This window comes from Ahaetulla prasina, chromosome 3 (assembly GCF_028640845.1).
Source record: "Ahaetulla prasina isolate Xishuangbanna chromosome 3, ASM2864084v1, whole genome shotgun sequence".
NCBI lineage: Eukaryota > Metazoa > Chordata > Lepidosauria > Squamata > Colubridae > Ahaetulla > Ahaetulla prasina.
Window position 1 is genome coordinate 46,740,054 of NC_080541.1, and position 26,165 is coordinate 46,766,218.

Below are 26,165 nucleotides of genomic sequence, written 5' to 3' on the forward strand. Positions count from 1 at the left end.
AATTTTGTAGCATTATTTAAAAACATTTTCATTAGGTTTTCATAAAATTACCTGTGACAATTTAAATTTCTGAAAATATACTATTTGTATCGCCCGTGCATAAGTTTAGTTCACGTTACCTAAGTGAAACCAAATGGCGCTATAGTGCGACTGCAAACAAAAGAGCCTTGTCCCAGAATAGGTCGCGCATCTCCCCCCACACCACCCAGCTGTAACAGACAAGCAGAGCTGGTAGCCAGCGCCTCCCCCAAACCAATGCACAATGCGCGAGAGGCATGCGCTGACGACGACACACCGTGCATTACTGTGGAACCGGTGGGCGGTTAGAAAACGTTACTACTAACAGAGATATAAAAGTGGGCGGTAGGTATAAAAAGGTTGATTACCCCTGCTTTATAGCTTCAGAAGGCTATGACCCCCAAATAGTCTGGGAAAGATCTCTGGGATTTGACTCATAAGGAAGCCAGGTAAAAGGACAATTCTAAGCCCAAAAACAAAGAAGCTGGTTGTCTGAAACAATACAGTGCAATATTAGATAATTATAGGTCCTTGGCATGAGTATTCCTGACCATGAAGTTAGGATCGAAGATAGTCTGTAGTTTAAAAGACTAGTAATATTTCTGGGCTTGAAAAAACATCTTTGCTCTGTTACAATTTAGGAGTCAGCTATAAACTTTCTTGGAATAGAAAAGACAAAGGGGAAAACAAGGGTTTTATTTAAAAAAAAACAAACTCTAGTTAATTCACTTCTGATCCAGGCCACACTTTCCAACTTCTTTTTCACCACATTTTCTAGGCTGCATCGCTTTACCGTTCTGACCTTCTGACATGGACGTTTCTTTCCTTAACGCCGTTAACCTAAGCAATGGTGCGGACACAACTAGTTGCGCACAAGCACAAACCGTGCCGTCTCAAGAGAGGCGCCGCCTTCTGAACACGTGTCTCTTTACAGCCGAGTTGCCTGTCTTCACACAGTCCCAACCTAGCAGTTCGCGAAGGAAGCGCCGGCTCCTGCTTTTCAGCCCAGGCACACAACCAGGCGGAGAGCCGGCTTCCGCGCGGCGGTTTTGCCCGGAGCGCCCGCGGAGCGCGGAAAAAGCTGGCAGCTTCATGGAGGAATCGGGGCAAGTCGCCGAGAAAGAGGAGAATGTAGATTGGGGCTATGAAGAAGGTAAGCAGGCGGCGACGGGGGGAGGGGGGGCTGGGTTTAGTTTGTGATCTGCGACCAGTCGGAAGAATGGGAGGGGGTGGGAGAAGACTGAAAGTAAAGTAAAGCCCACGCTGGCTCTTGTCCCCCATCAATATGTGCAGGTAATACTTGCCTTCGTTATCAGATGGTGTCTGGGGTGTTCGAGAAAGCAATTCTTTTCCAATGAAAACGAAAGGTTGCCAGGTGAAGCCAGCTGCATCCAAAAGTGAGGGATTTGTTTGGAGGTAAAACAAAAAGCTTCAGAATCGCTTTAACAGCACTTTGCCGTGTGGCGTTCAAAACTCAAATACTGAGGAGTTGGCATGACCGAGTCTCTTACTTTCAACTGCTGTGGCCCCTGGAAGGGATTTTTAATCTCTCCGGTTTTTTTTTTTTAATCGTCTGTGCGTTTTGAAAGGTGACAGCATTCCTTTCAAGGCAGCAAGGAGCCAGCGTTGTAGATGGGATATTGTGTACACAGTGATCTCGTGACACAGGACTAAGAAAACAAAATTGTAGGCAATGTGGATTTGTTAGCGACTCAGATTCTTTTTCAGGCTGGATGTTAAGTGAAAAATTGTGTGTGCATGCAGGGATAGTGTAGTGTAGTGTAGTGTAGTGTAGTGTAGTGTATAAGGGTTAGGGTTAGGGTTAGGGCTGGAAGGTACCTTGGAGGTCTTCTAGTCCAGCCCCCTGCTCAACCAGGAGAACCTACACCATTTCAGATAAGTGACTATCCAGTCTCTTCTTAAAAACCTCCAGTAATGAAGCGCCCATGATTTCTGAAGGCAAGTTGTTCCACTGGTTGATTGTCCTCACTGTTAGGAAGTTTCTCCATAATTCCAGGTTGCTTCTCTCTTTGAATGGATGCCGTTCTTGTGGTTGGGGTGAAAAATTAAAAATGTACATTTGCTGACATGATGGGGAGGAAGCATTATACAAAACTAGAAAAGTTAGATTTTGTTTGGTGAAATCAAGACATTAAACATCTATAGAAATTCTCAACATTCAGATCATGGATTTCCCAAAGGTTCTTTTCAAAAGACAACTGGACTTTCTTGGTTTTTTCCTTGAAAAACAAGAAGCTTCTTGGATGAGAATGTTTTCATGGTGGGGGTGGGAAACAAGAAAACCTAATTGCCTTTTGAAAAACACCTGTGACAAGATGTTCAACAGGAATTTAATTTCATATTCTAAAAAGAGTTTTAATCAATTTAAATGTATTCCCTGCTTTGTGATGTTTCATGCCTTTTAATCAGGCTAAGAAAACTTTATCTTAAAATCTTGATTTCCCGTTTTTATACCTTCATAACAATTTTATGGCTTAAAGATAGAAGGAATTAGTAGCTCATGTGTTACTGCAATGTTATTTTAGGATTCTTTGACTGGCTCCTGTTTAACATACCTGCTGGAATTTTACTTGTAGATTTTGTCAGATTATTGCATGTCAGAAATGACACTCTTCTGTAGTTAGTTTATTCTATGTTCATCAAATGATGGTCATGTCAATCTAAAGTAGTCTTTGACTTGTACGTAAATCAAGTTGAATGTACATTTTTAAAATTTCTGATCAATGATTGTGATAATAGGAATTGAAAATGAGAACAGGAGCTGCTTTGTTACATAGTTTTATTTTTCCTAGAGAAATCTTTGGCATTTTTATATTATGGTACATTTAATGTTCTTAAGAAGAAATCTTTGGCTTGACCTGCTGACTCAAAGCGGAGAGATTAAATGCATTTTTGCACTAGACAAGCATTTCTGAAGCATCTTCGCAAATATGTGGGTATACATTGTTTATTGCTGGCATTGAGCAGGTGGAAAATGCAATCTTTCTATATGTTGTAGCTCTTATGCAAACCATAACTTTGAAGCTGCTATTTGCATATAAAGAAGCAGTCATCTAAATAAATGTTCATTGAATAGTTAACACTCTGACCCTGTTTTGGTCTTGAAATGTGATAGGTACAAATAATTTTGGTTCATTTTCCTAGGGATTTTGTACCACTTCTCTTGATAATGTGATCTAGAAAACGTAGAAGCTGGTGAAGGTATATAAATCCAGTGACTGCTATGCTTCAAATACAAGTCCTATTGATAATGAAATCAAGATTAAATTCCTATGTTGCTTCCCTTTTGCCTCTGTAGTCTAAATAATATAACTCTCTTATTTGGATGGGAGGGACAGTTTCCACCTGTTCTTGTTTGAACTAGTCTGATGTCAAACTGTTTACTTCTGATCTTATGACAACTATCTTCAACAGACTTTGAAAAGTGTATAGCAGAACAGGATAAATCTTGTCACAGTCCATTTTTCTAAGAGTGTATAGAAAAACATTTAACTTTCATTTCAATGACATGTGTTATTCTGTTTTTCAGGTGTTGAGTGGGGGCTAATCTTTCCTGATGCAAATGGGGAATATCAATCTCCTATTAATTTGAATTCAAGAGAGGCCAAATATGACCCATTGTTGCTGGAAGTACGCTTATCACCAAATTATGTTGTATGCCGTGATTGTGAGATGCTCAATGACGGACATTCAATTCAGATCCTTTTAAAGACCAAATCAAGTATGCTTTCTTCACTACTTCCTTTGTTTGCTTTAGGATAAGCTAATACCAGCACCCATTGTTTCATTTTAAAATTCTGTTACTTATCATTACTATCAATAGTAGCAACAAAGTGAGAAATAGTCTATTTGAATCGGAGAACTGAATTTAGATATTAAGTCCAATCTGCTGCTCATGGTAATTGTCTAAAATAATATGTCAGAGAGTTATCTGTTATTTCCTTGAATCCATCCTAGGAAGTAGAGGACACTCCTGGTAATTGGTTTCAGTATCAGATTGGAGAGGAATTTTTTTCCTAACATTCACTCACTATCTGTTTTTCTCTAACTCAAATGAATTTCATGATCTGCATTCTGACAGATTGGAACCTTTGTCTCAGGGGTGAAATCTAAAATTTTTTGCCACCAGTTCTGTGGGTGTGGCTTGGTGGTTATGTGACTGGGTGGGCGTGGCCAACATGAGTCACTCCCTCCCTCCCTCCTTCCTTCCTTCCTTCCTTCCTTCCTTCCTTTCTTTCTTTTCTCTCTCTCTCACACACACAAACAGACACACCTGGCCTGAGCAGCAGTTGCTGCAGGAGAAGGAAGAAAGTGCTCCAGGAGGGTGGCAGGCGGCCTGGCCTGGAAGCAGCGCGTCCCCCATCATGGACTGGCTGCAGGTGGAGGAGAAGCCAAGCGGGTGTGGGGGACTGCTGAGAAGGCAGCGTGGAAGGCAGGCAAGCATGGCAGATCTTCAGGGAAGGCAGTAAGCTGCTAGCTCGTTCCCCGCAGCCCCGCCATGCTTACCTGCCTTCCACCCTGCCTTCCTGGTGTATTGGTGGCCAGCTTATGAAGGCAGGCAAGCGGAAGCCCATGTGGAAGGAGGCAAACATGGCAGGGCTTCGGGAAAGGGAGTAAGCTGCTAGCTCCTTCCCCACAGCCCTGCTATGCTTGCCTGCCTTCCATGTGGGCTTCCGCTTGCCTGTCTTCGCAAGCTGGCCACCAGATGTCGGGAAGGCAGTCAAGCATGGCAGGCAGGCCGGCAGGCGGGCTGTGGATCGGTTTGGGGGCATGGCCAGCCAGCCATTGCTCGCAGTTCAGCGAACTAGCCCCAATCTCTGCTACCTATTCACCCGATCCCGTCTGATCTGGTAGCATTTCATCCCTGCTTTGTCTGTACAAAATCCCTTTATGTACATGAAGAGTGCCATAAAATTCTCCCTCTGTTTTCATATTGCTGTAAGGTATGCATTTTTTCCTCAATTTTTCTTTATGCTCTTTAGCTTTATTGTCCTCTGAACTTGCTCCAGTTTATTGGAATCCTCCTTTCTTTCATATACATTAATTCTACCATTAATAGTACATTTATGAGAGACTGAGCTAAGGTCTGTGATTTGAACTCTGAATTGAGCTGAATCGGAACTGATATTTTATGGTTATGCAGTACAAAGTATAAGAGTGAAGGAAAATGATGTTCCATGTACTAAATAACTGATTGGCTCAGGGCTTTCATTCTTGATTATCAGGGGTCTTAATTTATTTCATTTTAATTGTCACTGTCAAACTGGGGCAAAGGAAAGGCAGTTTTTCACCAAATTAATGGCCTTTAAATATATTGAACATAAGTCCTTTGATTTTTTTTTTAATCAGTTCAGCACTTGTACATACTTTTCAGCACCATGAACAATAGTTCAATATATCTATAGAATGCCTGTTTAGAAAATATTGAATTCCTACTTCTCTGCTTTCATGTACATAACCCAAGTGTGATCAGTATGGAGAAGGCATCCTATGAGCCACATGGAAATATTAGCTACCTATTGTTGTAACTCAAAGGTTGCTTGGAAAAGCAGATGATGGCTGATTGCTGATTGCTGGGAGTGAAAGGAATGAGAGGCCACACTCCACCAGGAAACATATGTGTAATGTGTGTGCAAACAGGAGATATGAATATACAACTCTTATATCTCTTTCAAACAGAAAAGAGCTCAGAAAATTACCCTCTCTAGTATCCGTTTTAAACAAACATTCTTTTGCCAGCATTCAGAGTTGATTATATACAAAAAATATTAGTGTTTATAATATTCTTGGCAATGTTCTGAATCTAAATGATGCGAGGCAGCTGCGATTAGACAAAAAGAAATCTCATTATGATTAGAAGAAATACTTCCCTGGTAACTTGTAGCTTTGAGTCAGGAAAGTTTTTAAGTCCACTTTAGATATTCTCCAAAATTACAAACAGAAATCAGGGAAAAATTATGCCCACCACACCTCATCCAATTACAAATTGGAGAGAGGCATATGTTGTATATGTACAGATACTGGATTTGTGTCAAGGGGTGGGGGGAATGTCAAATCTACTGAAGCATAGAGATGAAGGCAAATCCTTTAAAGTTTCTTCCAGAATAGACACATACTTTGGGTGGCTTGTTTGGCAGAAAAAGAACGTTTGAAATTTAGGTTTTTATTCCCCCCCCCATTTTTTAAAGAATGGCCTTATTACAATATGATATATGAAGTAAATGTGCAATAAATTTGTTGATCTCAAAATTCACAGATTCCCTTTTAATTTACCAGTCTGGGGTTTTTGGTTTTTTGTTTTTGTTATCAAGGAAAAAAAGAGTCAAAACTGTCTGCCCTAAAGGCAATGTTTTTATGTACCAGATCCAAGGCCTACTGATGTTTTGCTTTGTCCATGACACTTCTCTTTTGCAGGCTGAAGTAAGATTACAAAGTTCAACATTATATAAATCTATCAAACATGCTTTCCTCTGAGACGGTTATTATGTTTTTAGTTATGCAAAATGTAATAAGCAAAACTCCGCAAGCTTAAAATAAATAAAAAAAAAACTTACAAACTCTGTGCATGTGTGTGTGTAATCTCCCCCTAAAATCTCAAAATATACTGTTTTATAATGTCAGTCTCATTCTCCATCCACAATATTTATGAAAAATTGATTTTAAAAAAATCACTTTCCAAACTTCCAATGAGAAGCTTGAGCAACATAAGAGCCATGGTGGCTCAGTGGTTAGAATGCAGTACTGCAGGCTACTTCTGCTGATTGCCAGCTACCTACAATTTGGCAGTTCAAATCTCACCAGGCTCAAGATTGACTCAGCCTTCCATCCTTCCGAGGTCAGTAAAATGAGAACCCAGATTGTTGGGGACAAAATGCTGACTCTGTAAACCGCTTAGAGAGTTGTAAAGCACTATGAAGTGGTATATAAATCTAAGTGCTATTGCTATTTCTGAGTTTGGCTGGAAAGAAGTAATTGAAGACTAATGTATGTTTTGTAACATTTGCGTGCATTTACAATTATATAGTTTTAACACAAAGGAGAAACACACAGTTTAAAATACTTTAAACTATCCCCCAAGTATATTTATATGAACTGTCTAGGTCAGGGGTCTGCAAATTTGGCTCTTTTAAGACTTGTGGACTTCAACTCCCAGAGTTCCTCAACCAGCTCTGCTGGCTGAGGAACTCTGGGAGTTGAAGTCCACAAGTCTTAAAAGATCCAAGTTTGCAGACCCCGGGTCTAGGGAGAAAGACACCATCCAAAATAGTTTCTCATTTGCTGGTGTCTTCTAAAATTTAACAAATTACTCAATACAACCTTATAGAATGTATGGATCTGAGATTTACTTGCCTCCTGTTGCTTCTCTCTATCAAATGGTTTTGAATAGCTGATCAGTCTTCATTGTTACATATTAGCAGGGCTGATACATGGAGCTCAAGTGTGATGTTTTTTCTACAATTGGTTGAATGAGCCTCAGTTGCTGAAATCAGACAATATGGGAAGCTACAGCCAAACAAATCACATTGTGGGTTACAGTAATGTGTGTGTTCAGCTACTGCTTGTTACTACTTATTTCATTCTTGTATTCAAATGGCCAAATATAATCCCAAGGCAACTGTCACATAGTAAAACATGGACCTCTTGTACAGTATAGTTTGTTTTCATAAACACGGTTCAACATATATTTTTTACTAAGAAAAATTGTGACATTGCATAAATAAAAGAATGCAACCGGATACTATTTGCATAGTATAACCATGAAGTTTATTGCTCTATCAAGTGTGAACTCCACTGCAGTTTTCACATTTGACCTTTGCCCAAAGAGAAACAATTTTCCAACTGTTTGTTGAGAGGGGTTTTAGAACATTGCTAGCCATGAATATCACTTGCTATAATTTGTATTGTGCTCTTTTCCAGTGTTAGTGGGAGGCCCATTACCTCGGGGCCATGAATTTGAACTTCACAATGTTCGATTTCACTGGGGCAGAGAAAACCAGCGTGGCTCAGAACACACAGTTAATTTTAAAGCATTTCCCATGGAGGTAAGACTGGTTTCACCTTGCGTAGCCTTAGAATTCATTCTCTTAGTGTTAAATCATTACCTCAATACCAGTTGGTTTCATTTTAACCCAGCATCTTATTGATTTATAGCAACAATTAAAGACAGTCAATTGAGGTGGGCACAGAGAATTTAAATTTACATGCATAAGATTATGCCTCTGGTGCAAATTTTGTATGATTAATTGGTCATAAAATTAACAGTACTATAAACTTTGGCATTAGTAATATACTAAAAAATACCTTTCGCAATAGTAATTTCTATGTCACCTTGAGTAACAAGTTGTTCTCTTCTTAAACTGCACTTGTCTCCCATCTTGTGGTTTGAGGTGACTCTGAGCAGCCTGTAATGCGATAAAACATGCAGATATCAAAATAATTATGAATATAAAACATATTTAAACTGCAAATTAAAACAAACTAAAAAAAATTGCAGGTTTGGACTAGAGAAGTGGTGATGCCTTCTCTGTTACTGCGCCAACCACCTCCTGCCAACAGGTCCTTCAGGGCCCATGCCAGCCAGCATAGCCAAGTTTTAAGACTTTTCCTGAAGCCTTAAAAAAGGTGGGGGCATATCTCACCCCCTGTGGCAAGATGTCTCAAAGGATGGGGGACATGGCAGAAATGGTTTTTTCCTTGGATCCCACCAGCTGAAATTCCTTGGCTGATGGAGTCCACACTAGGCCTTCTGCCAGCACGAGAGGGGGAGAAGGGGTCAGTCCCATTGTGAAAAGATGGTTCCATAGATATTCTGGACCCATGCCATAGAGAGTTTTAAAAGTATAACCAATACATTGAGTGACCCAGACACAGATTGCAACTTGTGGTGGGAATCAGCCAGTTCTCTCCAGATTGGGCAAACCGGTAGCGGCAACTGCAGGAGGCTCCACCCATCTGCCCAGATGAAATGCACGAGTATTGCACAATGGCAGTATTGCGCATGTGTAGATGAGTCGCGTGCACGGCCTTCTGTGCATGTGCAGATTGGGCGCGTGCGCTCAGATTTGCGAACCGGTAGGGAAGGTAAGTGAACCCTACCCCTTTTGGCAACCAATGCAGCTCACATAACAGTGGTATTACATGCGCCACCATCCAAATTATCTGCTGCTGCATTCTGGACCAACTGTATACAGTTTCTGAATACTCTTCAAGTGTATCACCATGTAGAGTGTATTGCAATAATCTAAATGTGAGATGACCAGGGCATGAGTGACTGAGCATAGGACCACACGATCCAGAAAAGGGCACACAACACAAAGGTCCTCATAGTCATGATGCTATCTACGCTTTAAGCAGGAGTCATGAGTGTAGGAGAGTCTTCAGTTGCATACTAGGTGTGTCTGGAGTAGGTCACCCTATCCAGAATTAAAGATGATAAACCTCTGGATCCTGAAGCTCCGCATATCTACAGCTACTTTGTGTTACCAAGGGCCAGCTGAAACCCGCTTCTCCTCATCCAGACCCCCCACAGCCTCTACGTATCACAAAAGGACAGCCACTGCATCACTTCGGTCACCAGGGAAGGATTTGTAGCATTTAAAAAAAAAGAAAATAATGCATGCATTTATGCATAGATGATTTCAAGTTTTTAACGAAATGCAACATCTAGAACAGTGTTTCTTAAAAGTTTTGCTCTCAAGACCACTTCCCACTTTTTAAACTACAGAGGATCCCAAAGAGCTTTTGTTTGTAAAAGTTATATTTATTGATATTCATCAATGCAATTGATTCACTCGTAGAATATTTATTTATTGAATCATGCACAAATAGAAATAAGAACGCGTTAGATATTAACATAAAATATATTTTCATAAAAGGCTACTTTTAACAAATGAAAAATAATAATGAAAAGAGTGATATTATTTTAAATTTTGCAAGTGTCTTCAATATCTGGCAAATAATTTTGATTACAGAGACCTCTGAGATGGTCTTGGGAGACCCCCAGGGGTTCTATGACCATATCTGATGAAACACTAATCTAGAAGATGCATCAAGTATTCATAATGCTTAGTCTGAGTAGATGGAATATCTCAAATCTGTGCCTATCTCTGTGATGCTTGTTGCAATATTTAAGTGTTTCTTCATGCATTTAAGTTGCTTTCTTATATATTCAAAACTCTTTCAGTACATTTTTGTTTGGCTTTAAATATCGTGCTATTTTATCTTCATTCATTCATTCCTTGTGTGTCCAATCACACTTGGCCAATAAAAATTCTATTCTATTCTATTCTATTCTATAAGTTGAAAAACAGCACTTTTTTCTTTTTTATCTATTTTTCATGTGAGAGATATTATTTTGCTAAAGCATTTTTTCTACTTAGAAATGGCATGATTTGTAAATTGAGGGTGGGGCTAAATAGATTTAAATCATCCTGCCCCCACCTAAGATAAGAAATATAGATTTCTTAACCTGATTTTATTTTTTCTCATATTACCTCTTTTCTTGGAATTGCTTAGTGGTGTATAGTATGCTGACTGGGTAGACCAGTTTGTTATCAACAATTAAACTATGTGCCAGTGGCGCAGTGGTTAGAGTACAATACTGCAGCTACTTCTGCTGATTACCGGCTGCCAGCAGTTTGGTAGTTCGGGTCTCACCGGCTCAGGGTTGACTCAGCCTTCCATCCTTCTGAGGTCAGTAAAATGAGGACCCAGATTGTTGGGGGCAATAGGCTGACTCTATAAACCACTTAGAGACAGATGTAAAAGCGCTGTATAAGTCTTAAGTGCTATTGCTATTAACAATACTATATGAATAAACTATATGGATACTATACTACATGAATAAACAATAAGGAGTATGAGTTTTCTGTTTAAAGGTGCAAAACTTGGCTTATCTACATAATTTCTTATCTCAAATTCCTGGATGCATATCCGTTCTCTTTCTCCCGTTTCCTGTCAATCATCTCTCCTCTTTCTCTTCACATTTTTCTCTTCAGATTCGCTTAGCTTTCTGTACCCAAGGAGCAACAAAAAAGAATCAAGATGGTGGGTGTGACTGAGCAATCAAAGATCGGCTTATTTTGAAATATGTGACAGTATGCATTAAAAGGGGCAGGGCTTCAGTTACATGGCCATATTGGCCTTTTTGAACCATTCTTTGAATGGCTCTGTGCCAAAATAATTTGGGATAAAATTCAGGTTTGCAGAATTAGTTTCACTTTATCCTTAAAAACAAATAATAGACAGGTAAGAAAAACTGAAACAGGGAAATGCCAATTAGATTCCTTTAAATTTTAAGGCCCTTCTTCCTCATTGGTCAACCATATAACAAAAATATACACTATAACATTAATATTAAAGAAGCTGCTCTACAAGCACCAGTAATGTACAGTCCACTGTATAGTCACTGTTTTTATAATGGGTGAATCAGACTTCAGATAAGTCTCTTTGCCTTATTTAGTGTAAAACCTTTAGCTAGTTGTAGAGTCAACAGTATAGCATACTGTTACAATATATTTCTAAAATGCATATTTTCTCCTTAGAACCTGGAATGTTTTAAAGGCTTAATAATAATGCAAAAAAATTCATAGAGAAGATTAACTATGTGGTTAAAAAAAGAGGTTAAAGTAGTCTGTGAATGGCCTTAAAATGAGAATTTAAAGATTTAGTTGAGGAACAATGTTAATAGATATTTAAACCAACAATGAAACTGTGATAATCTGGTTGGCACATTTAGCTTGCTTTTTATTATATTTTTTATATTTATTTATTATATTTTTCAGATGTTTGCAAACATCTAAAGTATTATCTGTATAGACATTTTTACAAACAGATTTTTGATAAAGTGTTTTAAAACACTTTATAAAGTTCTGTTTTTTTAAAAGGCTTAGTTTTATAGAACATTTGTTCCTTTTGTTACAGGAAGAAACAACCTCCTATATTTTTAAACAAGACAATGATTAATGTACTGGCAAATCTTGAAAATCTTTGCTTGAAATTTATGATGTAGTATTTCAGGATTAGGATCTGAAAAGAACACAGAGTAGAATTACAGATAGTCCTCAATTAATCAGTTCAGTAACCATTCAAAGTTATGATGGTACTTATGACCGGTCCTTGTAGTTCCAGCCATCACAGTATCTCCAGCTTGGCAACTGACTCACATTTGCAATGGTTGCAGAGTCCCATGGTCACACAGTCACAATTTACAACCTTCCCTGCCAGCTCCCCACAAGTGAAGTCAAAGGGGAAGCTGGCAGAGAACGTTGCCTGTTGCTCTGGTAAATTGTTTACATTCCAGTGGCTTTTTCTCCTGAGGATCCTGGCTACTGATGCCATCCACTGCCCATGGCAGCCACTTGTATACCTTGAGCAGGGGTGAGACAAGTTAGGGAGAACTGGTAGTAAAAAATGCTACCGGTTCGGGCAAACCAGTATTTCTGATGATCAGCTGGGTGACGATCAGCTGTGACTTGCGATTTATATTAGCTGGAATCATTGGATTTCCTGCTTTCCAGCTAAACTAAATCGTGTGGCACAGTGGATTCCCCTCCCCTCACTGTTCTACTTACTTTTGCAGACTCAGAAGGCTTCAAAATGTTCTTTTTTTAGCGCTGTGTGAGCACGCCTCAGGTGTGCATGTGTGCAAAGCACGCACTCGATAGCAGACTCATAGAACCGGTAGACTTCAGAGGATTTCACCGCTGACCTTGAGGCACCTGGCAGCAGTCATGCCCTGGCACTTCCCCATCCAGCAGCAGCTACTTACCTACCTGCCAACTTGCTTGCAAACTGACAGGGGCTTGCAACTTACCACTGGATTTCCCATTGACTGTAAATTGCACAACCCCATCAGCCAAGTCTTTATTGTATTTCAGGAACAAATCAAAAGGTAGATGCTGTCCTTTCAGCCTCAATCAGCAAAATTTAAGGAAAGCGTTTGGGAGATTGTCTTGGCTTTGTTTCCCTTCCCACCAAGCATCACCTAAGGGAGGGAAAGCATCTTATGTATTCTGAATTATGGTAGAAAAAAATACCATATTTGTGTTCTGAATAGTGAGATACTTATTGACTGAAATGTGTAAGAGGCCGACTGCAGGTAGGGAAATTCTGCATACTGCAGAAGCTGGTTCTTCAATTTAGATAAGGAATATGACAAGGGCAAGGGGAACAGATTATCTCTCCAATTTATAACACGGCATATACTGTATTCAAAAACACAGACCCACAGATTTAGTAACATAATTAATGTCTTGAACAATAGTGGTTGCTTTAATGAGAAAGTGCCCTATAGCAGATATTTTTTCAGTTTGAATTAACTGATGCTAATATAATATTTGCAGACTGTATAGATTAGTAAGATTGTTTGTTTTATAAGATTGAAGTTTACCATTAACCTTAAGCCACAGAATAAAAAGAAAAAAGTTTACAGATACTGGTACATCAAAGCTTCACAATTGTGGCATTATTTTCCAATGATAAATTGTTGAGAGAAGTAGGTTTGCTTTGTTTGGTTTGTTTTCCACGAATGGTCTGTTCATAGGACCTTGACTGCTTTATATGATGTGCTCTTAGAGATCTCAGTAGTGATTAGCTATGTGGAGAACTATGTGTGCTAGCACTATTTTGCTGCCCCTGTTGTGGCAAAAAATGCTGTCCCTTCTCGCTGTTAAAATAAGGTGAACTAGAGAGAAGCTGCCATTTTGTTCTTTGCCTCTTTGCCTGATCTGCTTTCTAAAAAATCTGAGGCTGAGACTCAGTCCATGTAAAAGAAAATATTACTAAAAGTATTCAGTAATTTATTGCTCTGTAAAACTTATTTAGAATGCCATTTTGGCAAAGTAGTTAAGGTATCATGTTAGAAATTGGGAGAATGGGAGTTTTAGTCCTGCTTTAGGCACAGAGTCAGCTGAGTGACCTTGAGCTTCCTCTCAGCCCTAGGAAGGTTGAGGCAATGGCAAACCACTTTTGAAAACTTTATTAAGAAAACTGCAAGGATTTGTTCAAGAAATCTTTGAGAATCAAACACAATTAATAGGAGGAAAAATAAGTATTTAGCATTAGTGCTAAAAAAAGGAAAGAGATACTATCAAAAGCAAGCTAAAGCTTGTTGTAATCTGATGCAAAGTCCTTTATTCTGCTTATATGTAAATAAATATATCCTCCACTTTGGAAAACAATAAGCATAGCTAGCTGTGCTTCTGAATTTTCCTGGATTGTCTAGCAAAAATGAAGATTACACTTTGCATAGAACCAAATAATTGGTGATTGGACAAGGGACAATAGCTCAGGGGCATAGTACACACTTCACATACAAAAGTTTCCAAACTCATTCTCCAGTTAAAAGGAAGTAAATAACAAATATTATGAAAAACCTCTGCCGTGGAAAAGTGTTGGCAACTAGATCAGACAATAAGTACTTAATGGACAAATTGCCTAACTTAGTGTACTTGTTCCATATAAATATCTGATCTCATGAAACATCTCCCTTTGTCATATATTCTATTCGATAATAAGGTTATTACATGTTGTTAGAATGAATCTTTTTTTTCTTTTTCACAACTTTTTTCCCTGAGTGATAAAATCACAGATTAGCTCTTTGCATCGACCCTTAACACAGAGCTCTGAATCCATTTAACATGGAAGGAAGATTCATTGATTTCACAGCCTGGCAGTCTGATTTAATGCTGCCATGTCAGCTGCGACAGTACAAAAAGTGCTTTGTCCCAGGGCAGTCAATTTAGCATTCTATCTCATGTGTTGGGCCGATAGCCATGCAGTTCTTTTTCACTTTTGTCTTAAAAATTCTGTGCTGTTATGTCTTTGGATTTGTAAGATTCACAAAAGTTGCCATGCAACAATTATGTATCTCACCTACAAGAATAAAGAAGGCACCTGCAGAGGGCTAATTATCTTTGTTCAGCTATAGAAGTTATCGGCCATTTTAATCCTCAAAAAGTGTGGGATTTTAATCCCACACTTGTGGGGAAGTGTGGGAAACAGGCATATAGCACTGTACAAATAAAGGAGAATAGTTGTAGGTCAGGGTTGAAATTAGGGGTCCTAAGCTGCTCTCTGAGCTTTTTTACATCGTGGCAACCAAAACTGGATGCAGTATTTCAAGTGTGGCCTTACTCAAGGCATTATAAAGTGGTATTAACACTTCACGTGATCTTGATTCTATCCCTCTGTTTATGCGGCCTAGAACTGTTGGCTTTTTTGGCAGCTGCTGCACACTGCTGGCTCATATCTAAATGGTTGTCCACTAGGACACCAAGAACCCTCTCACAGTTACTACTATTGAGTGAGGTACCACATATACTTGTGCATTTTGTTTTTCTTGCGTAAATGTAGTACCTTACTTTTTTTCACCATTGAATTTCATTTTGTTAGATAGCACCCAATTTCAAATCTGTCAAGATTCTTCTGTATCTTAAGCTTATCTTCCATAGTGCTGGCTATTCTTGCTAGCTTGGTGTCTGCAAATTTGATGAGTTGCCCATCTATCCCCTTGTCCAAATCATTGATGAAGGTGTTGAAGTGTACTAGGCCTAAAACAGAGCCTTGGGGTACCCCTCTACATACTTCCCTCCATGTAGATGCAGTTCCATTGAGGACTACACTTTGAGTGTGGTTGGTCAACCAGTTATGAATCCATCTAGTGGTGATGTTGTCTAACCCACATTTTTCTATTTTTTTCTAGTAGTAGGTTATGGTCTACTTTATCAAATGCCTTACTGAAGTCCAATAAATTATACCGATAGCATTCATCTGGTCCACTAATTTTGTAACTTTGTCAAAGAATGCAATGAGATTAGTCTGGCATGATCTGTTTTTGACAAACCCATGTTGGCTTTTGGTTATTACTTTGTTTGCTTCTAGGTTTTTCTAGGCTGATTCATTGCTTGATTATCTTTTCCAGAATCTTCCCTGGTATGGAGGTCAGTCTGATAGGTCTGTAGTTTCCTGGATCTGTTTCCCCCCCCCTTTTTTGAAGATGGGAACTACATCAGCTCTTTTCCAGTCCTTTGGCAGCTCCCCTGTGCTTCAGAATCTTTGAAAGATATAGTTCAGTGGTTCTGAGATCTTGTCTGCCAGTTCCTTCAGAACCTCGGGGTGTAATCCATCTGGTCCTGGTGATTTGAACTTGTCTAGGGTAGACAGGTGCTCACCATTTTCTTCTATATTTTAACTTGGGTTCCTAATACATTTTTTGTGGTGCTGTTTTTGATAGGTTGGACTGTTTTTTTTTCCCTTTGTGTAAAGACAAATAAATCAAGTAGTTCTGCTTTCTCCCTGTTGCTTTTTGCCACTTTCTTCCAGCAATGTACCAAGAAGGAATAGGAGTTTACATTTACATACTTCTAGCTTAGAAGCATATTTGGTTTTATTTTACTTTCTATTTTATTTCTAAAGCTTGCTCTTTGATGGCCAATGAATGGCTAATGCCTACCTTTCTTCCTTTCCTAGGCTATTTAATGCAAAGTATCTTTGTGTTAGATATTAAGACAAACCAGGAGATTGTTTTCTTAAGCAGCACACCTACTAATTCTAGAAATGTTTATTTTATATCTTTTTCATTTTTAGTAGTTCATAGCTAGCATAAATTAATCTTAAATCACCTTAATTGAAATTGAGTATTCCAGTTTCATATCATAAAGTGACTCTCCGACGTGTAGACATGTAACTTCATTATAATTTCACTGTTCTTAGCTCAGCAGTACTTACTCGATTGTTTTAGAATAAATACTCAGCTCATTACACAGACTATAGATACCATTTTTATTTGAGAAAAGAGACTACTTCCAACTTAAACTCAGATAAATTGTTAAATTGGTTATAACTGAAGCCAATTCAAATATTTATTAAATGAAATAGCAATGTCTACTTAGCAACAGGAAAAGACTCTTCAAATCATTTTAGCTTTAGTACAGTTTTATACTTTCAGGAGGATATTAAACATTATGCTCATTATATTATATGTAATTTTTATTTCACCTTTACCATATTTTTTCTTTCTTTAGTCATGCAAGAAGAATAATTATTTATTGTTTGCCTTTGTTTCTAATAAACAATGGGGCTGGAGGGAAGGGTTAGATTTGTCTAAGCTTTTTTGCACTTAGATGTCCCAACTCAGGTCATGCCATATACTTGCAATCAAGTAAATAAAATCCCAAAACCCCAAGAGCAAAGTTTAAGAAATACTTAAGCACTTTGAATTGAATTAGAAGAAAAAAATCACTTTAGGGGATGAAAACTTTGGAAAAGTTGCGAAGCAGATTTTTCCATTAGTTCCAGTCATAACAGTCCTCTGAACCACGGGAAATCCATAGGTTTGAAAGACCTGCAGAATGTTCATGTCCCAGAGTGTTCTTTTTGTCTCACATGCATAGATGATTTTTTTTTCTTAAGCCGCTTTTCAGAAGTGTTGCAAGAGGAAGCAAGCTGTGATTTTGTCACCGGTGTATTGCTGCATGCAGATTTGTCACAGCACAGGCTTTTTTGTGAGTGGCAGAAGGAAATGAGAAAGGCGTTGTGTCTGTCCCTGTTCTTTAGAAGGTGTGGTCAGTAAGGCACCTTTACAGGAAGAAAAGGTTACATGGCAATCTTGACTTTGTATAACTGGATGTCTAGGTTCACGCATGTGACCCAATATAGCATTTCCTGCTTAAATTTCTCCCTGTGTCTGGTGGTAACCAGCTAGAAAGTCTGGCCTCGGGATTTAATATAAGCCTTTTGTTTGATGAATTATTGCCCTTTGGAAACATGGGTGAAAAACAGTAAATTGGAAAAATGTTCTTGTAAACAAAGACGTTTCTAACTTTGTTCTTCAGTTTGTATGAGAAAACTAACTTCTAAAGACAAATAAACCTATCTGTATTTTTGAGTAGCTATAAAAAGGACTGTCACCCACTGAGCTATTTTATTTAGATGTAAAAGATATTTTTCGGATAAAATATAAAGCATCTTAAGTTATCCTAGGATCTTAGTCATATAAATGGCCACAGGTTGTGTGCCCTTTTTAACGCAGGTTGAAAAAATAATAATTTGCTACTTGCTAGACAAATGTTACGTTTTCCTCAAAATGTATATAATCTTATGTTTATTGAACATCCATGGTTCATATGTGCATCTGTGCAATATTTATTTCAGGTAACACATTCTCTGCTAGCTATTGTATTTGATACCTGGAATCCATGTAAATTATCCAAAGCATCACTTGGATACATTTTCTGCTCTTTATAGGGTTTCCTGCTGTATCAACTGACTTTTTATCTTTGGCTGTCTTGAATGTTCTTGAATTTTTTTTCTTCTAACCAGTAAAAGTCTGTTTTATCCTCTATATGAATAATTGATCATCATTGGTATAAAAATGCATACCCAGAGCACCTCCTCTTAAAAAACCTCTCAGCACCAGTTGCAGCTTATATATAAATAAAATTTATATTTAACTTTTGAGGTCATTTAGAATCTCCACTCTTCATTCTCCTTTGGGTTCCCAGTGCCAGATATAACAGGTCATTCATTTTCTCTAGCAGTGGAAAAAAATCAGTTTTTCTGCTCTGGTGTTTATCACTTAACCATCATAAGAACATCCCAGAAATAATAGGTAATGTCAATGTGTTTGTGTTTTTTGAAGAGACATCGTTTAGGGAAAAAGTTTAATGCCTACATATTTATATTTGGAAAAATAGAAATCAGTGGTAGAAGGAAATAGAAAAGCAAAATGTTTTGCAAATGCATGTTCACCTATTTGAGAGTTTAAAAACAGTGGCATTTATTTTCTAAATAAGCATGAGCCAGATCAAATTGCACAGCACTAGTTTGGGTAAGTTGCATATACAAATTTTGTTCAAGTAAGATTTGAAGTCTATAGCTGCCAAAGTCTGATTCTATGCTAATCTATTCTGTGTTGATCCACAGAGGGCCTCCTTGAAAAAATATTTTTTGTGGGGAGCTGGACCATTTATTTTCTTCCAAATCAATGTTGCGCAAGATGAATCCAAGCACAAGTGCCTACATATCTTTTCTCTCAAATATGATTATAATGTGATATAAATGTTGTGTGTTCATCAAAATATAATTATCAATGAGTATAATAACTACAGGGCTTTCTATGTGTGTCTTTGTTTCCTAGTAACCTCATAATGATCACACATCAAAGTCTTTATATTAAACAATTTGTACATAGCCTTTAGTTGCTTTCCTGGTGCCTTTGGTTTGTTTTAACAGTGCGAATGATGCATGACTAAGTGAAACATAATGGCAATATGTGTTTTGTTCTTGGAATATGAGTTTGTTCTTTGAAAGAATATCTCAGATTAGTGAGAAAAAGATATTCACTTGGTTTCACTTACTACCCATCTATATGCTTGCATTGAATCAGAGTTTTATATAAGTATACATTTCAAACAAAATTATCTTCGAATAGAATAGAATAGAATAGAATAGAATAGAATTTTTTATTGGTCAAGTGTGATTGGACACACAAGGAATTTGTCTTTGGTGCATATGCTCTCAGTGTACATAGAAAGACAAGATACACTCAAGAATCACAGGGCACAACACCCAGTGACAGTCAGATGGTACAATAAGCAATCAAATCATACTAGGAAACTATCAATATAAATATAAATCGCAAGGATACAAGCAACAAAGTTACAGTCATGCAGTCACAAGTGGGAGGAGATGGGCGACAGGAACAATGATAAGATTAATAGTAATGCAGCCTAACGTGAATAGTTTGACAGTGTTGAGGGAATTATTTGTTTAGCAGACTGATGGCGTTTGGGAAAAAAACTGTTCTTGTGTCTAGTTGTTCTGGTGTGCAGTGCTCTATAGCGTCGTTTTGAGGGTAGGAGTTGAAACAATTTATGTCTAGGATGCGAGGGGTCTGTAAATATTTTCACAGCCCTCTTTTTTGACTCGTGCAGTATACAGGTCCTCAATGGAAGGCAGGTTGGTAGCAATTGTTTTTTCTGCAGTTCTAATGATCCTCTGAAGTCTGTGTCTGTCTTGTTGGGTTGCAGAACCAAACCAGACAGTTATGGAGGTGCAGATGACAGACTCAATAATTCCTCTGTAGAACTGAATCAGCAGCTCCTTGGGCAGTTTGAGCTTTCTGAGGTGGCGCAGAAAGAACATTCTTTATTGTGCTTTTCTGATAATGTTTTTGATGTTGGGTGTCCATTTTAAGTCTTGAGATATGATAGAACCTAGGTGACTAAATGACTAACAATTACATCTTTTTTTTCTATTAAGGAACACTAAATATACAAAACAAAGTTAAATATGAATGTAAATAATTCAAGTGAGTTATGCTACTTAAACTATGAAACAGTACTAGTATTAATCTCTAATAAGAAGCATTAAGAAGATAATGTTGGTTTATTTCAAGGCAATTACTTGAAATATCTTTAAATTGGATATGTATTTCAGAAATAATATGGTTTAGCTTTTGTTATTTAGCAAATTTATACAGCCTCACATTTCAATAGATTGATTGCAGAAAATAGATTGATTGCAGAAAATATGACTTCAGAAAGTTGTTAATGCTTGGAATATGCTACCTGACTCTGTGGTCTCTTCTCAAAATCCCAAAAGCTTCAACCAAAAACTATCTACCATTGACCTCACCCTATTCCTAAGAGATCTGTAAGGGGCGTGCATAAGAGCACAAACGTGCCTACCATTCCTGTTGTATTGTTTTCCTTCATTATATCCAATTAATATAATTATTACATACTCATACTCATATATATGCTTATATATTGTATAATTATTTCGTGCTTATGCTTATATATACTGTGTGACAAAAATAAATAAATAAAAATAAATAAATGTGATTCTTGGCAGTGTACAACTAAATGAGATCACAACCATTAAAACACTTAAAACAATATACATAAAAATAAATAAAAAGCATGATTGCAGGAGAAAAACTATTTAGGCACAATACAACCTACTCATAGACTGCCCACAGAATCCCCAAGGTTTCTGGTTAAACCATGTTCTGAAAGCTTTCTGAAAGGCTAATCTCATCTTGTTGGGGAATGATGTCCCAAAGAGCTGGAGCCACAGCTGATAAGGCATGCCAGATAGAATTCCTTAGTAGATAAGACCCATAGCATTCCTGTCCTCCTCAATTTGATGTGATGTGTAGATGTCATTGGGAAGGGGTGGTCCCTTAGATAACATGGGCTTGAAGGTCAAAACCATCACCTTCAATTGTATCCAGAAACAAACCAGCAGCCAGTGCAGCTTGTGGAACAAAGTGATTAATGTGCCACCCTAGGATGCACATAATTGTGCATGCAGCTACACTCATTTGCAGCCACACCAGTTGATGCGTCCAGATGGTTTTCAAGGGCAGTTCCATGTGGAGCATATTATAGTAATCCAATTGGAAGGTGACCAAGGCATGAGTGACTATGAGCAGAGCCTTGCGGTCCAGGAAGGGCATAACTGGCATACAACACAAACTCTGCAAAGACCCTCCTAGCCAAGACTGCCATTTGCTCGTCTTGCAGGAGCTATGGGTTTAGAAGGGCCCCTAGATTGCACGTGGGGTCTATCTGAAGTAGTGCAAGCCCATCCATACCAAAGATGGTAAAATCGGTAAAATAGGGGCCGGAATAGCTCAGGCTATAAGGAGCCTGTTATTAGAACACAATAGCCTGCAATTACTGCAGGTTCAAGCCCGGCCCAAGGTTGACTCAGCCTTCCATCCTTTATAAGGTAGGTAAAATGAGGACCCAGATTGTTGGGGGGGCAATAAGTTGACTTTGTAAATATACAAATAGAATGAGACTATTGCCTTATACACTGTAAGCCGCCCTGAGTCTTCGGAGAAGGGCGGGATATAAATGTAAAAAAAAAAAATCTCAGGTAAGAGCGCCCCCAAATCCAGAGCCACTCAGTCTTGGGTTCAGTTAAAGTCTACTGTTTCCCATTCAGATCCCCGCAGCCTCCAGGCACTTGGACAAGACATTAACATCATTGCTTAGTTTGCCAGGGATGGAAATGTATAACTGGGTATTATCAGTGTAATAACTCATCCCATGACAAGAAATAACATTACCCATTAACTTCATGTAGATGATAAATAGGAGCAGAGAGACTACTGAACCTTGCAGCATCCCACATAAAAGGAATTGCAAGTGGGACCTCACTTCCAATCTACACCAACAGAACTGTTTCATAGGAAGGATGAAAACCAGCCCAATACTGTGCTACTGACTCCCATCCCACAGAAGTGATACAGAAGCATATCATGGTTGATGCTATCAAAGGTCACTGAAAGCTCAAGGAGAGCAAAGACAGATAAGCTACCAACCAGAAATCATCTCAAAGTGACCAATTCGGTTTTCATCCCATGCCCAGACCCGAGTTCTGACTGAAAGGGGTTGCAATAATCCATTTCATTCAGGGCCCATTGGTCATGCAATTCAGATAGATGTCCATCTGCTGATTCCTGAAGGTTTATGTAAGAGCTCAAACTGGAACTCAGTTGGACAGAGTCATGAACTAGAATAGTCCTATAGGATACAAGAATCACTTGGGCAACTAGGAAATTTTTATGGAACCAAAGCCACAATATTTTAATACAATAAGGGGGTTTAGCGGAGACATAGTTGAGGACATCTTCTAAATGAAGATGGCTAAATTCTAGTGCAAAGGTAACCTAATAGGTTTTATATATAAGTGGGCATTTGAACTTAAGTCTTCCAAATCACAGTCTAACATACAAACCAACTGACAATCATAATTACAGTGCTGGGTTTCAAATTTTTTTTACTACCAGTTCTGTGGGTGTGGCTTGGTGGGCGTGGCATGGCTTGCTGGGCATGGCAGGGGAAGGATACTGTAAAACCTCCATTCCCTCCCCACTCCGGGGGAAGGTTACTGCAAAATCCCCATTTCCTCCCGATCAGCTGGGACTCAGGAGGCAGAGAATAGATGGGGGCAGGGCCACTCAGAATTTTTACTACCGGTTCTCCGAACTACTCAATATTTCTGCTACCAGTTCTCCAGAACTGGTTAGAACCTGCTGAAACCCACCTCTGAACCATTGTTAGTTTAGTACTGGTCCTCAGTATTATATGCTGTGGTTTACAAGAATACTCACGATGACACATTATTGTCATAGGACGTATCACAACTTTCCCCCCCTTCATTAAACGGGCTGGGCGTGGCCAGCGCGTGACACATCCAGCCTGCAGGCTGTGAGTTTCACACCCCTGACTTAGAGGAAAGAATACGCTGAGAAGGCCATGAATCCTTCGACAGTGAGATCTATCCCTAAAGAATGTGATATTGCATAGTGCCCCTTTCAGTGACTGTAACAGTGAAGAGAGAACAATCTAGATCAGCGGTCACCACCGGTGGTCCATGGACCACTGGTGGTCCATGAGAAAATTTTGGTGGTCCACAGAAAAATTATTTGTATTTTTTATATTGCACTAAATACTATTTATCTTTTTAAAAAATGCATATTAGTGGTCCGTGGATTTAAAATTATGAATTTAGTGGTCCCTGAGATCCAAAAGGTTGGTGACCCCTGATCTAGATTGGCATGATGGGGGAGGATGCTGGCTCACCTATGGTACAGAACTATAGGAATTGCTTAATGCCACACACAGAAGAAAGCAGTTGCCAGAATTAGGGAAGCAACTTCTTGAATCTTGGCCAGGTACTGAAAATCCTTCCCAGGATATAACTTTGCACAAACAGCTGTTGGAAATATACATGACTGTGTTGATTCCTGAACTTATCACATATGCAGAGGTAATTCTAGATTGAGAAGAAAGCACAGCTTCATGCCTGATCAGGATTAAAAACCATATATAATTGTATGAAAGGTTCAGTTCTGCAGCGCAAACTCACATAACCAAAAGTACATCATACAGCACTTTTGATTATGTGAGTGTGGGATCTTTGACATCTATAGAAACAAAACCTTTTAAAAGCAGCAAATGACTTATCTTGTACTTTTTTGTTATAAAGTTGTTATAAAGATTTTTAAGGCATAATATGCCATTCTTAGTTGGGACTATAGTGAGATGATTTGCTGTAATTTCACAATAAATTGACAGTTATATTTTATCCTTACTATATTGCATGCCTATATGTAAGATGACTAATCTAACCAAGCAAATATCCATCTATCCATCCATCCATCCATCCATGTATGTTTAGGGAATGGTTGGTTTATCATCTGAAAATCTGGTTTCTTCAAAAGTTTCCTGATTAATTCATTTAAGTTGGGCAGCTAATGAATTCAAACAAACAAACAAACAAACAAACAAACAAACAAACAATAAATAAATAAATAAATAATGCATTCTGTTTCCAACCAAATGGGAGGATACAAAGTTAAGGAAAATAACCTAAGCCAACTATTGATATTCTGTTGGTTGGATTTTTTAAAGAGTGGTTTGTTGACTAAAGCATTATGCCTGGCTTCATACTACATTAAGTGAAAATGGCTGAGTTCATACATAACCAACCAAAAAGGCCCCATTATGGCTTTCTATGATAAATAAACGAAGCCACTTCCTCAAAACAATTCTGATTTAAAATAGAAAAGTCAAAAGGTTGAATAGACAAGGGAGGAAATGTTTTTATAACATCAGGAGGTAAGTTCACCAGGTTGTGTTTCCTCCCCCCTCTAAGAAGTAATCAGAGTGGCCTTTTCCTCTCTTTTCTCACTAATATAATGCCATAGATGAATCTACAATCTATCTAATGACTTCAGTTAGAACATGGACTGCAATCAGAAGGTATTTATTTTCTTCCTGGAAATTTCTTGCTTTAGGGAGCAAATTTCCAAAAATTTAATGGAAAAACATACTTTTTCATGTTTTTTTTAGGACAATGAATCTAGTAAAGTATATTTGGGGTGATCAGGTACCATCAATCACAAACTGAACCTGAAAAATTAGTTATGAAATTTGTTTTAAAAATACATTGTAATTCTTGTCTTAATTTTGACATGAAAAAATAGCTCTTTTAAAAAATAAATACATGAAATTTTCCTATTATTAAAAACAAGGTTCTTACTTCACTTTTCGTTTAAAATTCTTTACAAGCAGTAGTTTTCTATTTAAGACAGAAAAAGATCCTTTGCAGCAATTTACCTCTGTGAATTTAATGCTAGCTCTCTCCATGGCTTTATCCACTAACATGTATAAAATTGCCTTTGTAAACTTGACTATTGTCTTTCACAGCATTGTTACAACTTACTTTCTTCTATATGTTGATATTAGAAAGATAACAGTTGGAGTCACACAGAGAACACTGTTTTCACAATAGTATTTGTAGCTAGACCCTTAACTCTTTAATTCAAGGATTTTCTTTCTGTCTGTAAGATTAAAAGAAAAATAACTTTTTCTTTGTTTTGTTTTCCTTTTTATTTAATGTGATAGAGAGCACGAGTGCCCTCTAGTGGGGACAATGAAAAATCCTAATTAAAAATATGCTTAAAACAGACATTGCAGGTTTTTTGCTAGCATAATTACTAAAAAGAAATGGAGACTGAAATGTCAACACATGCTTTGGTATTTAAATGAATCATTTAGCATTGAGAGAAGAAAAAAATTTCCATAGTTTTAAAACTGACAAATAATTGAAAAGAACAAAGTCAAACAATATATTTTGATTTTTTAAATTCACCAAACACATTAACACATTCTGAATGCCAAGCTGACTGATAAGCACCTTCTATCACATTTTATATTGTGTAATATGAATATTTTTCTTTTTGTTCTAAAATATATTGATGCTATAAGAAATTGTACAATGACTATGACCTAGTAATGCTCATTGTCCAATATCCAGCTAGATAGTAGTGAAGATTTTTAAATTAAACATCCATTTTTTTTAATTTGCATTTATATCCCGCTCTTCTCCGAAGACTCAGGGCGGCTTACACTATGTTAGCAATAGTCTTCATCATGTTTGTATATTTATATACAAAGTCAACTTATTGCCCCCAACAATCTGGGTCCTCATTTTACCTACCTTATAAAAGATGGAAGGCTGAGTCAACCTTGGGCCTGGTGGGATTAGAACCTGCAGTAATTGCAAGCAGCTGTGTTAATAACAGACTGTCTTAGCAGTCTGAG

The 26,165-nt window shown here is 38.0% G+C and overlaps 1 protein-coding gene across 3 annotated transcripts in view; it reads left to right on the forward strand.

Annotated features, from left to right (window-relative positions):
* The first annotated feature begins 807 nt into the window (after positions 1–807).
* Positions 808–26,165, forward strand: part of CA8 (carbonic anhydrase 8) — a 49,905-nt gene continuing 24,547 nt past the window's right edge. For all 3 annotated transcript variants that reach the window (XR_009154585.1, XM_058178282.1, XM_058178283.1), the window contains exons 1-3: positions 808–1,171; positions 3,569–3,760; positions 7,957–8,081. Coding sequence is in view for 2 of the 3 variants with exons in the window: in XM_058178282.1 (XP_058034265.1) it covers positions 829–1,171; positions 3,569–3,760; positions 7,957–8,081 (660 nt within the window). In the remaining variant the exon portion in view is untranslated. The remainder of the gene's footprint in view (positions 1,172–3,568; positions 3,761–7,956; positions 8,082–26,165) is intronic.